The 15,616-nt window shown below is 40.6% G+C and overlaps 1 protein-coding gene across 2 annotated transcripts in view; it reads left to right on the top strand.

Annotated features, from left to right (window-relative positions):
• The window catches only part of zmp:0000000755 (phosphofurin acidic cluster sorting protein 2), a 43,419-nt gene that overhangs the window by 19,193 nt on the left and 8,610 nt on the right, over window positions 1–15,616 (top strand). Inside the window, exons 3-13 of one of the 2 annotated variants that reach the window (XM_046401358.1) lie at window positions 6,321–6,410; window positions 7,296–7,421; window positions 9,130–9,292; window positions 10,508–10,599; window positions 10,917–10,997; window positions 11,340–11,399; window positions 12,829–12,980; window positions 13,164–13,257; window positions 14,213–14,296; window positions 15,029–15,156; window positions 15,389–15,518. In XM_046401358.1, the coding sequence (XP_046257314.1) occupies window positions 6,321–6,410; window positions 7,296–7,421; window positions 9,130–9,292; window positions 10,508–10,599; window positions 10,917–10,997; window positions 11,340–11,399; window positions 12,829–12,980; window positions 13,164–13,257; window positions 14,213–14,296; window positions 15,029–15,156; window positions 15,389–15,518 (1,200 nt within the window). Of the gene's footprint in view, window positions 1–6,320; window positions 6,411–7,295; window positions 7,422–9,129; window positions 9,293–10,507; window positions 10,600–10,916; window positions 10,998–11,339; window positions 11,400–12,828; window positions 12,981–13,163; window positions 13,258–14,212; window positions 14,297–15,028; window positions 15,157–15,385; window positions 15,519–15,616 lie in introns of both variants that reach the window. The other variant, XM_046401357.1, reaches the window with a different exon arrangement.

A 15,616-nucleotide genomic window follows, 5' to 3' on the forward strand; every position in this document is an offset into this window, starting at 1 on the left:
ATATATATATATATATATATATACACATAAAAAAACAAGCTGTGAACCTTATCAGATTCCAATACTAGTATACTAGTAGTTATTGCACCATAATTCTGTTGTTGTTTTTAAATTACGTTATGATCATGTATTAACACCCCTGACCATTAGAAGATCAGACTTCACCCTGTAGTGGCAGGGAGCCCTGCCTTTAGTCTACAGACAGGCCTCACACTTTAAAAACACACACTCAGCAATAAACCTCGTAGTGGTTGTAAAGATGATGGTCCACTGTTTCTAAAACAGTTGGTCTCTAAGTCCAGTGAGTACACTTAAACGTCCTTGACTACAGTTGCCCAGAAAATCCACACAGAAGAGAATCTGAGAATTAGATTCACATAAAAGTGAGAAGAGAGAAGCGAGCCAGCTTTGTCTTTAACTTTTACCTGAAAGATTCAGTGTTACATGAATCAAAATGTAAGCTTATATATTACCCACACATCACATATAATCTTGGCAGACCCAATTGCCTTATTTTGCTGATGCTGTAATAATATGCATCCCACTGCTCCTTCTCTGCTACACTAATCCCGAGTTTATATACCTCTGGGTACATATGTGTCTGACACTGCCTGCCCAGCATGTCTGATTTACCAACACAAGGAGGAGGAAATTTCTTGTCTAGTGGAAAGGTTTCCCAACAGTTAATATACAAGTTCTGAACATTTTTTAAGGAATAAAACATGAAATCATTTACTTCAATGGGTAGCTTAAGACAAACATCCATCCATCCATTTTCTATACCGCTTATCCGTCAGGGTCGCGGGGGGGCTGGAGCCTATTTAAGACAAACGTTTTATTCCAAATATTCTTGACCAAAGATTCAAAGATTGGATACCGGGTGGAATAATAGCACTGTGTACAGTCCTAAAAGATGGGAATTTCATGAGTTTTCAGAAGATGAATCAAAACTGTACATTAGACAAGCAGGACCACTTCAGATATTTGCAATTAAGGGATTTTTATGAGAGGGAAGTAAAATCCAGTATAAGTTTAAACAAAAATTGAATAATTAGAAATATAATAGTTATCTACAATTCAAAGAAATGTAGAGTGCTATCTACATTATGCCAGCAACTAAAGGAGAGAAATACATTATATGTAAAGCTGAAATGGGAAAAAGAACTTGGTGTGAATATTTCTGAAGATGGAATATTTGCATATACAGAGAATACAACAGTCTACTACATTGTCATGTATCTGGAGAGAATACTGTTGGAAGAATTTAATAAGATCCTCTGTCACCCCCAATGGAGCAAATATTTGTCTGTAACAGACCAGCTGTGTAACAAAAGATGTGTGAATGTAAACCATTCACACATTTTTTGGAAGAATGTTCATGCTGTGATATAAATAGATCATATATAGTGCTGTATTTTGGAAATATTACAGGAAAAACATTGTCAAGAGAAGACAGATATTTGTTAAAAATCTTGTTAGCAACTGGTAAAAAAAGCCATCACCAAAGGCAAGGCAATCCACATTGTTCATGGGTTGATGTATGGTAGTTGTTTTTTGCTTCTTTGTTTTGTTTTTGTGTAATGAGAAAATTATACAAAAAAATAAAGTTAGTTTTACCCACTTCTGAAGAGGAAATGCATTTTGTTGGTAGGCCATTGATTAGAATGTCAAAGTAAGTGTTTCTTGTGTAAGGTCTGTTGGAGGTTAATACTCAGAATAAAAAGGTGTGGAATTAAGGTTTTTGCAACTTATATAGCTGTTATACCATTGGCTAAAACTTCAGACCTGTTTTTTATTAGCTTCACTGTTACTGCTGTCAGCTGTCACGCCTCAGTAATTGCCATTTTTTCTGTCACACTCCATATTTCCTTCCTCATTATGAAATGTAATTGAAATTTTATGCAATACTGGGTGATTCTGTTTGAAGAGAAGCAAATCACCCCCCCCCCCCCCTTTTTTTACTGTCATCCTGAAGGAGAACCAACCAAGTGTGGCTTTATCCATGAGCTACGTTGTCTCCAGAGCGTGAAATCCCTCCATTTCTGCTGAGCTGCCCTTAGGACAACAGGGCAAAGCTCTGTTCTCCGCCGCTCTGGAACTGGAGCATTAAATGCAATTTCCAGCAGGTTTGGTTAGGGAGAACAGAGACACTGAGGGGATAAAGAGACAGTTGGAAAAGATGACAGAGGAATAAGAGGGTTTTGTTTTCAGACAGTGAATAACAAAGCCTCATTACCACGTGTCATCGGTTTTCTGTTCAGCATACATTGGCAGTCTCTTTTCTCTCTCTGGGTCTCATCAGGTTGAGTGGCCTCCACGCACACACAACCGTTGTAATGGCTAACCATTTGGATGGTCTCCCAGAGCTGCTGTAGGGATGATGAGAGTGCAGTTTAAGTCTCCGGCAGGCCGTGTGTTCCCTAGGAGTTGTCTGTCTCTCACCGTTGAGACACCCTGGTCACATCGTGTAGCTTAGAATTCCTCAGACAAACCTCAACTTCAGTTTGTATAATTTGCCTTGCAGTGTGGTTTGCTTCTGCATGTGCACTACATGATTCTGCATTTTGCATTCTGTCTTTTCTGCCTGCAGTTTCCTGAGGTTGTAGCCAACCATTGATGTCAGCTGGATTATGATAGGAAAGCCGTGCAATCCTCATTTCGGCGCAAGCCACTGTCCAAAGCTCTTCCATTTGCAGTGCACTCAGATATGATCCAATTATGTGTGTGTGTGTGTTTGCGTGTTTGTATTAGATGTGTGTTGGGTGAAAGCAAAAGACTCAAAATACCGTTAAAATCTCTCTAATACAATTGCACATTGAGCTTTTGTTCTGACCCTAAATCATATGCTGTCTTTGCTGCAAATGGGGGAGCCAATTTAGAGGATTTAACACTTTTTTTTTTTAAAGTAACCTTGAGAAATAGTGTGAAGTTGAACTTGTTTTCCCACAGGCCTGTAGAGCTTGGGAGAGTAGAGGGGCTGTAACATCCCCCCATATGGCCCCAGAAAGACAGTGGAGAAGCTTGTAGCAGGGGAGAGAGGGCAAAAGAAGGAGGGGGCAAAGGACATTCAGTACAAGCTTTCTTTGCCAAGCCTCTGTATTGTTAATGCATGTCAGGCAGTTTGAGAGTGCTCAGCTTTTGTGCCTTGATTCATTGTACCCACCACTGAGCATGAGAAAAGAGTGTATACAAGGCCTCTTTGTGGAGCTTGAGTTAGTGACACAGTCAGGCTCCGATAGAGATTTACTCATATTTTTTTCTTTATATACAAAACAAAGGTTGCAGCTACTGTTACGGTCCTGTCAGCCTGTCCTTCTCTGAAACATATTGAACTATTAGGCCAAATAGAAAAATGCTTATTGCAACAGAATTCTTTGCAAGTGTCAGCAAAGCTAAATATTCTTAATCCCCATTTACTTTTTCAAATTTTGCTTTTATTCTTTCAAGTTTCATTTCATGTATTTTAAACTGTTCACACTAATTGGACTTTTACTTTGTGAGGTAAGCTAGAACACAGTGTTATGTATCCTCTGAGTATTTCATGCTTGTATCTGAACAAGTTTGAAGACTGAGTTTAAGCAATGTAAGCAACAACACGATAGCACTATTTATTTATAGGGATGAGAAAATACCCAATGTAACTACTTTTTTTTTTTTAATAAATACATAAGTGGTTATTGTACTGCCATTACACTGGTTTACTGTGTAACACCAGCATGATTTGCCCTTTACTTTGTGCTTCTCACTCAGTGCCAGTGACATAGGAAAAGAGGAAGTAGAGGTTTTGCATTTAGACATCAAATGCAACATTCTTCACTTTTTTCATAAGACTTTACTTTGGAGCAACTGCATTTTTATTTTGGTGAAGCTGTTTTTCTGTGTTTCTTGTATGGGAAGTACTAGCTAAAAAGCTATTATGTAGAAGAAGTGCTGTATTTTACAGATGGATAATCATTTATTCAATATTGACTAAAGTGATTATACTACTTAAATACTACACTATTTCAGCTTGTGCTGAAATTATCAGTCAACAATCCATTTTTTTGATCTTATTATTGTTATATTATTCTAATCTTTTTACTCATGGATTTTTCTTCTTTTGCTTTTTTGTCTTATTTTATTTCAATCTAGATTCATTTCTTTTGTTCTGCACTTGTTTTAGCCTTGAATTTATTTGGAAACGACTTGTTCCAAATTAGTTTTGTGTTGTTTTAATGTCTCCATACAGCACCTTGACTCTTCCACTGTGCATGAAACAAAATTGCCTTGCTTCACCTGCTTAAATGCGTTCATAGTCATGGAAACGTTTAATCCAGGTGTGTGGTGTCAGCTCTGTTTTCCCAGGCATATCAAGCTATGTGCAATGTTCTGTTCAGTTGTTAACTCTGCTTGGTTGAATGGAGGGAGTCAGTCACTTGAAGTGTGGGTATGTACTGTATGCCATTTGTGTTGGCTGTGACAGATCCTTGTAACCTTCTTGCCGGCTGTGGCTCACAAGGCCTCCAGACGTTTGTTGGCTTGCTGCCCTCTCTATCATCTATCCACCTACAATAGCAGCCCTGCATTCCTGCATATACGCTCTGATGCCCTGTGATAACTCCTCAGTGCACACCCAACTGTTTCATTTGGCATCTGTTACATGATTTAGCAGCTCTGATGACATTGGGATCCAATGTTGTACCCACTGCATTGGACTATTAAAGAGCAGGGTATTAAGCCAGACACAGGATATCCTTTACCTGCTCATGCTGCACAACAAGTCTTACATAGTACTATTGGCAAGTTTAGCAGGTAGCTGAACTGAGTTTTGTGGGCTTGTGAAATTTTTACAATGGATGAGTTGTCAGCTACTGTACATTGCAGAACAGGTCTTCAGCACTCACAACTTGTCATAAAACTGTAAACCAAGCTTTTTATGTTCTCATTTTCACATTTAGATTTCATGTTTTGTGGTGTAAAGAGGCAGAAAAGGAATATAATAATGAAACTGTAACTTGGCAAAGAACATGATAGACTTTAGCCCAAAGCTCACAGTGTCTCAGTGCTGAGACAGGTCGTCTCAGGACACACTGTGTGTCGGTGTCCTTAACATTTGGAAGAGACTTTGACATCCTATGGTATTTAAATCCCCCGTGTTCTTTGGCTGGACCAACATTGTGCCAGGTCCCAGAATTAGCTTAAGTGATGAGTCTCTCTCAACCGGAATTGCAGCAGTCATTATATAATAAATCTAAATTTGGTTTTGATTAGCAGCTTGCTTAACACATGCAACATAATAGCAGCTATATAAACTTCACTAAAGCCCTTTTTAAATTGGACTGATAAAACCCAATAACACCCTGCTAAAATCGGACTTTTCTGTTCGGTGGGAAAGGGTACCATCACTATTCATTCCCGGGTCAAATGACTGCAGTGACTCTGCAGTAGTCATGGATATTCATCAGCTCTGATGGAAACATGAAACGCGGGTGGACATGTTAATTATCATTATGACGCACTTTGAAGTTCCAGAATTTGGCCTATAAATAGTTTTTTGTCCATTCAAGCAGGACTCGAACTAAAAGATGTAAAAAAAAAAAAAAAAAACACAATTAAGTTGTCACTGGCCTCCCTGTTGCTTTCCACTGTTCTGTTTTCTGGCACATTTGTGACGTTGAATGTGACACAAAACCACAAAACCAGTCAATCGCCTCTTTTTGCCTGCATTTAAGAATCCTGCATATATGCACTAATTAGGGTGTACAAAACCTTTTCCGGTTACAGTCATAGTTCCACCTGAACCAATCACTCCTCTCAAGGCATGATAAAGAGTAATAGGCAGGAGCTTTAAGGCTTGTGATGAGGTGGTTGCTGGGTTGATTCCATATGTCAGTTAGGAAAAACTCTCAGCACCAGTTCTTGATATTGTGCCTGAGCATCTTACTCCTATTTCAAATGTTCTAGTAGCACTGTTGTTTAGAAAGTATTGAAGGAGTGGAGGACTGTTTGTACTAGGCTTTTTCAAGGTGTGATACTGTATAAATGTGTGAATGTGAAGCAGGCTTTTACTAGAATAAGGCTTGCACACACAGCACCACTTTTGCTTTCACTTTCTGGATAGATATAGTCTTAAGAAACAGCATAAGATTATTCCAAAGAGAGCAGACTGAATTTCATTGAGTACACATTCTCAAAACAAATGGTGTTTACCATTTCATTTCACTACAGATTTGTGGTAATTTGAAGTTGCAAACCTGGAAGTTTCCAGGGTGTCATTGTTTATATGTAGCATTTATTTTAAGCATGCTTACAGTGACATTTGGCTTTATTTTCTCTTCCAGGGTTCGAAACGTCTTCTCAGATCAAATGAGTACGTCCTCCCTCCCAGTGGACTGATGGAGACAGATCTGGAGCTCACATTCTCACTACAGGCAAGCAATCTTGACATTATACTGTGAACTCTCACACTGATATGGCAGTTACTTGAAAGGCAGGATTGTGTTGAAGCCTTTATCTGCCTTTATCTTTAACCCCTAGCAATAGTGTGAAGTTTAAAATACCCATGTATATTTTAACATGGTGTGTTTACAGTATTTTACACAGATTAAATTCTCAGTTGTTTAATATTAGCCTGTACTTCATTGTTTCATTATAAGCTGTGGGCGCTAGCAGGGGGACAGGAACTGCTGTTGTTTTTGTTGATGACAGTATGTTTTCCTAAATGCAACTTGACTCCATACAGACATTGATCATTAATGGAGTCGCTGAGGCAGAAACTTTTTATAACAGAATGGTTCAGCTTTGAAGAAACTGACACTGTGTGGATGCTGGCTATTTGTGAACTGGACTAGGTAGTCGGTTGTTGAGGTGAACTAATCCAAAGCCAAAGTTGTGGAAAGCAAACATTAAGTATGTTGATAGAAAAGTTGTAAATTTTATCTTAAAAAAAAAGCTAATTCATTGTACAAATCTGATGCAAATATGCCAAGCTAAAATCACACTGCTGCCGAGAAAAAGTTGAAGAAGTATTGGACATGGATATTACAGCACTTCAACCAACTTGTTAAACTTGGTTATGCAATCTCTTATTATTAATATTATGGCCAGTGTGCGAATTTTATAGGCAAGAAAGGTCAACGTTAAGATCGAGTTCTGGGATCCTATATGGCACACAAATGAAAAACCAGTTTTCTCATGGAGTAACAAAAACAGTGTGTTGAAACAAGTGTGCAAGTGGGTTTTCATCTTAAAGGCTGATGAATAGATAATGTGATTTGCATTGTTTATCTGACTTAATTTTTTTGTATTATTTCCAGTATCCCCATTTTCTGAAGAGGGACGCCAATAGACTGCAGATTATGCTGCAGAGGAGGAAACGCTATAAGAATCGAACCATCCTGGGTTATAAAACTTTGGCTGTGGGAGTTATCAATATGGCTGAGGTACGCACTGTATAGTGCCTGGACTGGGGCATTACCTTCGATCATTTCTTCTCATGTTTCATTGTCAGCCATTTAATTTTTCTTGAGAAACTTGTCATTTTTTTCTGAGCTTGTGATTGCGTTCTGCTCTTCTTTGACAGTGATTGACATGGCTATTAGTGTCTGCGTAGCATGTCTTGGTTGCCAGAGACAGGGCCCTCCTGTGTTACACATCATTTCAGATGATTCATGCTCATCACACGTACTGCTTTGTGAGATTATGGGCCATCTGGAGCTGGCTTTACATGCACTTTTCTGAAAACACTCAGTTCAGCCATGCTATGCAGAAATGATAGAGTAGGAGCTGATATAAAGCCTGCTGAGGATATTTGTTTGACGTAGAGATAGCCACACTTGCCTTGCTTACTCATGCCTGTTGTCACTGTATATTTCACATACTGAAACTTGCTGCTGTTAATTGTGTCACTCTGTGGAGGTCACTCAACTTGCAGCACTGTGTAGAACCGATGTGTTGCAGGGCAGAGAGCACTTCCTAATAGCAGAGTTAATAGTGTCCATCACAGAAAACAACAGATTGGAAACTAGGCTTTATATAGCAGATACACATCAATTAAAATGCCTTGCTGGGGACATAGTTTAGACATAGATATTGAACGTCACTTATTTGGAGTGGAGAACAACAGGTAACATTTTCCCAATTCTAATTACAGCAGCTGACAGATGTACCCGTGAACAAATGGGCTGAGCCGGAGTTACTCTCCAGCAGTAGCTCCAGGGCAGGAATTGACTGACATCTAAAAACTAGTCTAATGCATTATTGCATTTTAAAACACCACTCAACTGCTGTGCTGTTTTGGTGTTTGCTGCAGTGAAACGACCCGCAGACTTCTATGAATAAAGCTAGATTTGCCATTATTGGATTCTGTTGGGTAATTATGTTGTCATCTGCTGTAGAGTAAACTCTCTCATGTCCTCATTCTGAATCCATTGGGGCATTATGTGGGAGGAAGTCACTTATTGGACTTTTTGCATGCAGCATTCAAGTGCACCCCTGCCAGTGTTCGAGCAAAATGAACCTACTCCCTGTACAGTGATTCATCAAGTGAAATATTGAAAGTACCCCCCAGATGGAGCTTAGAATGAAAGCTCATCCCTTCTCATCTTATTCAAAACAGTTTATGCAGACAGTGTTATACTGTTTAACTGGATGATATGAGATGAGCAAATTGGCCTGACTCATTTAAATATTCAGAATGGGAGAGCAGCATTGTGTTAATAAAGATTTATTTCAATATAGCATAGCTGTCAGCTTGTAATCAGTCTGTAAATCTCTGTGAGCAGAAGCAGGGAGGAACAGAAGCCAACTGAATCTCTGCTGGATCAGTGTTGGCTCAGTCAAGATAGAGATAAAATTCTTCCATCCTACATGTCTGTTGAAGAAATATTATTTGTTCCATCCTGCTGTGACATGGCTCTATAGAGTGATTGATAGATGCAGGAATTGCGCAAGACAAGAAGGCATTTTAGGTAACGAGGACTTGATGTTGAGGCAGATGAATCTATAAACCAAATCCTGTGTTGTATTTATTCAAGACAAGATAATCTTATCATTGCAGGGGGTAAAATTACACTGTCATGTGTATATTTTTTATTTGAGTGGATTCTTAAAATCAGTGTCCTGCCTCTATGTTAATCTTCCTATTTTCAGGTGATGCAACACCCGACAGACGGAGGACAGATTCTGGGTCTCCATAGCAACGTGAAGGAGGCGCCAGTGCGTGTGGCAGAGATCAGCGTGTACTCTCTGTCCAGCCAGCCAATCGACCATGAGGACGGTAGTGGCCAAGCTGGCCGCAAGACCAAAACCTCAGGTGGGCACAGCCATCTCCCGTCCCCCTACGTGGGTCTGTTAGACTGTCCTGTTCCCGTCCTGTCCGGCCAAATCCTGTCTGTAATTTCAGCCTTCACCCCGCAGCCAGCCCTCCCTGCCCAGGCCCCTCTCTTCCCGCCTTCCACATGGCTCCAATTTCCAAACCCGAGGACAGAATAAACTATTAATCCCAAGACAACCTATGGCCAGGGATATGTTATTCTCTCCAGCTATGGTTGCAATGTTGATTTGACAGTTGAACAGATTTAGGGCCTATTACCTTACACTCTTCTAATTCTGGATGGGGAGAGATATTGGGCCCTGCTCGAACTCCACGCCTTCATCCCGCTATGCTGATCCCTCCCTGTTCTGGATATTATTAAGGAGGCTGCTCAAACATAACAGATGAGCTCATACACCAAGTATTAAACGAGTGTCACTGTGAGGCAAGAGAAGATGTTTATCTTTCTCTCTCCATCCTATCTAAGAACAGAACAGGATGCAAAAGGAAGTCAGAATTTGTGGTTGTTTTTTTCTTTTTTCTTTTTTTTTTTTTTTTTTTTAAAGAAAAGAAAAGAACCTCCAGCACCTGACCTGTCCCCAGCTGTCAAACACACCATAAAATCTGCCTCTTTAGGAATGTGACTGTTCAAACCAAAAGAATCCACCATTAAAAAAAAGAATGAGATTAAACTACTTCCATCACGAAAATGTCATTAAAACTTAATCAGAATGTTAGATCACAAAAGAGTTCTATGATCTAATTTACATATAATAATAGTTTCATTACATTTCTGCAAGCAAATTTTGCATTTGATTATGTGCACAGAAAATGTTTTTTACATTACCTTATATTTTGTTCATCATTCTTCCCCAGTAGTCAAAACGGTTTTCTTTGCACTGATATTTGTAAAAAAATACACCGAAAGCATAATTTGCGTTACGATAAAATTTGAATGTTGTGTGTTACATCTTTTGCCTTTCAAAGGCAGTAAAGGAGCATTTTCTGAACAACTGATTTCATTTTGAGTTCAGGAGGCTTGATTGCACTCCTCTGCTCTTGCCACATAAACACTAATTTCTCTCTGTTGGCGTTTTTATAAAAAAAATGTATCTGTGGGGGAGCTTGCAGATTTCAGCCAGCACAGATGTTATGCTGCCTAACATACAAGTTGCCAAAGTTTTCCTGATTTTGACGTTTTTTTGCCTGCCTCAGACCGCTCCCCAGACATGGATAACTATTCTGAGGAAGACGATGACAGCTATTCGTCAGAACAGGAAGCCAGTGATGATGCAGTTCATGGCCAGGTCAGTTCCAAATGCTTTACTTCAGTCAATATATCCAACACCCAGTGAAATTAAGTACATAAGAAATTCAATAAATAAAATGCTCATCTAGTTTAATAAAATTAAAGAGTCTGGTTTCAGACTGACACACTTTTGCATAGTAACATGCTTATATACTGGCAATTTTATACAATAACAATTTCAAAAGCTGATTTAGTCAGAGGAAGTTGGCAGCTGTCCTTTCAGATCTGTTGTTATATTTAGCTTAAGTATATTTAGATAGAAATTTAAAGGTACTTGAGATTTCAGAAATTTCATCCACTCTCTCTGTGTTTCAGGACCTTTATGATGAAGACGATGAGGTCAGGAAGCCCAAGAAGCCCCGGAGGAAAATGATTCGAACCACCTCCATGACCAGAGTGAGTCCTTTTCCATCGCGTTTTCTGCTTGCCAATCATTGATTGTGAGAGTAACTTGAGACGTGTGCTTGCTACTGTGCAAGCTTTTAAGGGGAAGTGCAAACATTTGTCCATTTGTTCAAGCTATTAGGATGACATGGACAAGCACGTAAATGAAGGCTGTGGGTTCACTGGACTGATTCTAATGGCCTTTACATAGGGTGGCTATGAATGAGTAATCCAGAGGACGGTTACTGGGAGGGCTGATAAGCCTGAGCCCAGCTGTCATGCATATTTAATCATGCAGTATCCTTTTCATGGGCTTCTTTGTCTCATCATTGCTTGTTTTTTTTTCTGTTGCAGCAACCTAACTTTAAGCAAAAGTTTGTGGCCTTGTTGAAGAGGTTCAAGGTAACAGATGAGGTGAGTGTGAAAAGATAATTGGCTTTTGTTTTGATTGACACCCGGAGAACACGATCATTGTCAATGAAACAACGTGGAGAATTTTACTGCACCCTCATGGAATATCTCAGTCCTTCTGTTATCAAGATATAGAAAGTCATCTGTGAAACGTGTCGCTTACTAAATTGCCCTCCGAGGAGGAGGAAATGATCTCAGTATTAACTGTCTAAACAGCACATTGCCACATCGCTGTTAATGTGCTTCTGACCAAAGGAGAATCGCCTACAAAGAAATCACTGCCGCCACAGAGGGGCAAGCAGCATTATGCTGCTCGGCTGCATAACCTCTGTGTTCATGCATGCATGCTTCATACATTTCCGTTAACAACGGTATGTTATGTAGAATCCATTAACGACTTTATTCTCTACCACTTAATCTAATGATAGCTATAGGCTCTTGCACTTGTCCTATTTGGGTTTGTGATTTTCTTCTTTCAAGTCCTTTGAATTTCTGCGGTTTCTACATAATAGCCTGTAATCAGGTCACCAGCAGGACGTCAACCATTTGAGTGCAACAACCCCTAGATGTCCATTAGTACATAATGTGTGTTAGGCCATTATAATGGTAATAATACCCATTGAACTGTGAAATGTATAGGAGTAATTAAGATATCTGTTGCCTTGTTTCTCCTCTTATTTCTTCTTTCTGACATCAGAGACAGTCCAGCAGTTACATCATCCAAGATGTATAGAAGATTAGGTTCTGTGTAGGTTTCCAAACTTGATAGATTTGCTCTACTGTTTCACTTTCTTCAAATTTATATGTAGCTTTAAAGAAATGGGGCAAAAAGGCTTGTGTGATTTAATCTAGTGATGCTTACACGATCCTTCAGGCCATCTGAGTTGTGCTTTGCTGGATGGTTCTGGAAGCTCCAGGTGGCCCGATGATCTTTTATCACATTCCCTGTCTCTAATCCTTTTCTTATGGCTGGACAGTGCACAGGGCTACAGCTCTATAAATACATAGCCAAGAGGAGGAGAGGGGACAGACTGTGTTTATCTGCTCCCTGCCAGCTTCTGCACTTATGGAGTGGCATTAATCACCTGATTAGTCCACAAGCCTGCCTGTGTGCAGTTCTTATGATATACATCCCCACTGTGCAGCTGCTAGATCAAGACTCAGCACCTTAGCTGTCCTCTAACACTCACTTACCTTTTAATTGGCCTGCTTAGGACCAAGGAAGGGATGTATTTATAGCATAGATTTTCTCAATTTGCAGCCTTCGGTTTTGTTGTTCATTCTTCTCCAGCTCCATTAGCACAGCTGTGAAAGTGATCAGCTAATGCACAGCACTAGTCACTCCCTACACTTATTTAATCCATAATCATAAATCCCTGATTATAGTCCATCTGATTGTTTTGATGTGTGATGTGTAAATCCTGTGTGACAGGTCCTGGACTCTGACCCAGTTGACCAGACCCAGGAGGTGGAGGAGGATCTGGACTTGCTCTATGATAGTCTGGAGGTGTACAACCAGAGTGACAGTGGGCCAGAGATGGAGGACAATGAGAGCGTCCTCAGCACACCCAAACCCAAACTCAAGTATGTCTGTATATTTCTAGATATTGAATCATGTCTGTTCACAGCCTACATGATGTATAGCACTTGGTTGATGGCATTCCTCCCCTTCAAATGGAAATGCCCAGGAAAAAACAGTTGGTCAAAAAAAGTATTCTTTTCAAGTCATTAGTTTTCTCTAATTCAAATTCTTGTTTTTGCTTTCAGACCATTTTTTGAAGGGATGTCTCACTCCAGTTCCCAGACAGAAATTGGAAGCATACACAGCCAAAAAAGCCAGCAGAGAGAGCTGTCATGTCCTGTAAGTTGATCACCCATTGACTGTAGAAAGAAACACAACTAATCCCCTTTAGCCCCATTGTTTACCCATAAAGTTCTGCCTCTGAGTTGCTGGAGAGGTTCTTTTTGCAAACAGTGTTACGCAAACTAATTCCCCCCAGACACTGTTTAAATGTCTTGTACTTATTGTGGTTCAGGGATCCTCTGATGCACAATGCTCATGTGGGTAATGCAGCCCACCAGGTCCCAACCCAGCAGAATTGGATGGGGGGCCTTCAGTTCTTACCCTCTTCACCCCCTTCTGCCCTCCAGTATTTATAGGGAATGACACCGAATGACCTCTTCACCACCATCAACTCACACAGACACAGACACAAATATGCTCACAGAGAAGATTGGATGGCGCAATTTCTGAACTCCTACTCAGAGATTTATGGCCCATTGGAAACAACAAGGGCAAGGAAAGCGAGGAAGAGACACGTTGAGTCTGATGGCGAGAGAGGGAGTGCTGTTTGTAAATATCTGGGAATCCATTTTAGCCTTTAATAAAACAGCCCGGAGCATTTCAGACTACTATAGCCCTCCATTTTGCTCAATAAATGTCTCCAGTTGAACTTTATAAACACGTCTTGCAGGATAAATGGAAAGTCTTTGATCTAATATTGAAATGAATTAGATGATGTTACTGGATGCACTTAAACACTTTTCTTTTAGTCAGTCAAACATGAGCACACAAGTGTCACTTATTCCTGTTGGGAATTTATATATCAGGAGACGGTTCAAGTGAAATGTATAGAAGCTTTTAGAGATATTTGTACCCATCTGTGAAGTCATCAATTGGTCAATTACGCATTCTGAGAGTGGTCCGTCTTGACCTGAGCAGGCTGAGCTCCCATTTGGAGCTAGGAGATTTTTTCATATATATACACCAGAAAAGTGATATCCATGCTTAAAATATGTGTGTGTCTACTTTGCAGAGTGGAGACTTTTTGACCGTGGACAGATGTAAGGTGCAAGGGGCCCGGTATCAAGATGACAGCATCACAGACACAACCACTGGGGTATGTTTTTGCAACAGCAGTAGTTGTACTTGACATTTTTTCCCCTAAACTAAACCCCCCTTGAGCGTCTCTTTCTCAGATTTTTCTTTTCAAACCCCCTGCCCTCTCCACTTGAGTGCCCTTTCCTCCCATGGGTCTTAGATGTTTTCCAATAAAAAGCAAAGAGGGAGGGAGGGAGGCAAAGAGGTTTACAAGGGCAGGGAAACCAAACAGCACAGTCATGCATTATGAATCAGTAGAGCAGACAAGGCAGCCCCATGCTGGATAGATCCTGACTGATGAGGATCGAAAGGAGAAAGCGTTTGTGTTTGTCATTGTCTTTGTGATGTCGTATCAGTCCGACCTTGTTCGTCTAACCCCTGGCTCCCCCTCTGGGTGCCGGGCAGCCAGCTCGGCACACTGCTCCACTAATCCAGTTCAAACGGAATACCTAAACTGCAGGAGCAGTGTTTCCTGGGCCACCTGCTGAAAGACCATGACTTTTCATCTTGTCTGTCATGGTCGGCTTGCATCATTATCTCCAACCTCAGCAGCTAAGCTCAATTATTCACTAGGGCAGCTCCTCTCTAGCTCCCTCCAGAGAAAGAAAGCAGAGTGTAGTTGAAGTCCAGGAACCAAACTGGTGTAGTTAGATGGGACATGACGGTGCCTGTGTTGTACGATAAACATCAGTATTGTCCTCTTACAGCCCTCATTTCTCGTCTTTGCTTTCTCCCCCTCCATTTGGTTCAGGAGCCAGAGCCTGATGACAGCGGGACAGGGCTGGGGGAGGTGAGCAGCTGGGACGTCAGTACTGAACGGATGACCAGCACTGTTGGCAAGCTCTGCAAAACAGAGTCCCAGAACCACATGTCCCCCAGGTACAGAGCAGATCGCTACATCTGCAAACATGAACACAAGATAATGTTATGTCATCATGTAAGCACACAAGGTACTTTTAGTTTTTTATCTGTTTAAATGTGTAATCTGTAACAGGTGTACTCGACAGTTTTTCCTGATGTGTTTTATAAACTTTTGAGTCCATTTCATTTGGTTCCTTGCTCTGTCAGTCATATATTTTGAGCTTGTCGTGCTTTGTCCTTTCCTCAGTAGAGTGGAGAACAGGCTGCCGAGGCGTCCTCGCAGCACCTCCATGAAAGACAGACAGAACTCCAAAGCCCAGAGCGACAGGACCAGCAGCATGGAGAGCGAGTGCTCCCCGGACTCACGACTCATTGCGCAGGTAAATAATTCATGCATGCAGTACCAAGCTGTGAATGTGATCTTTGCATTTATTTCTAGAAGTGTGATTTCTGTCTCAGACTCTCCCCTCGTCATTTA

This window comes from Scatophagus argus, chromosome 10, assembly GCF_020382885.2.
Source record: "Scatophagus argus isolate fScaArg1 chromosome 10, fScaArg1.pri, whole genome shotgun sequence".
NCBI classification, from domain to species: Eukaryota; Metazoa; Chordata; class Actinopteri; family Scatophagidae; genus Scatophagus; species Scatophagus argus.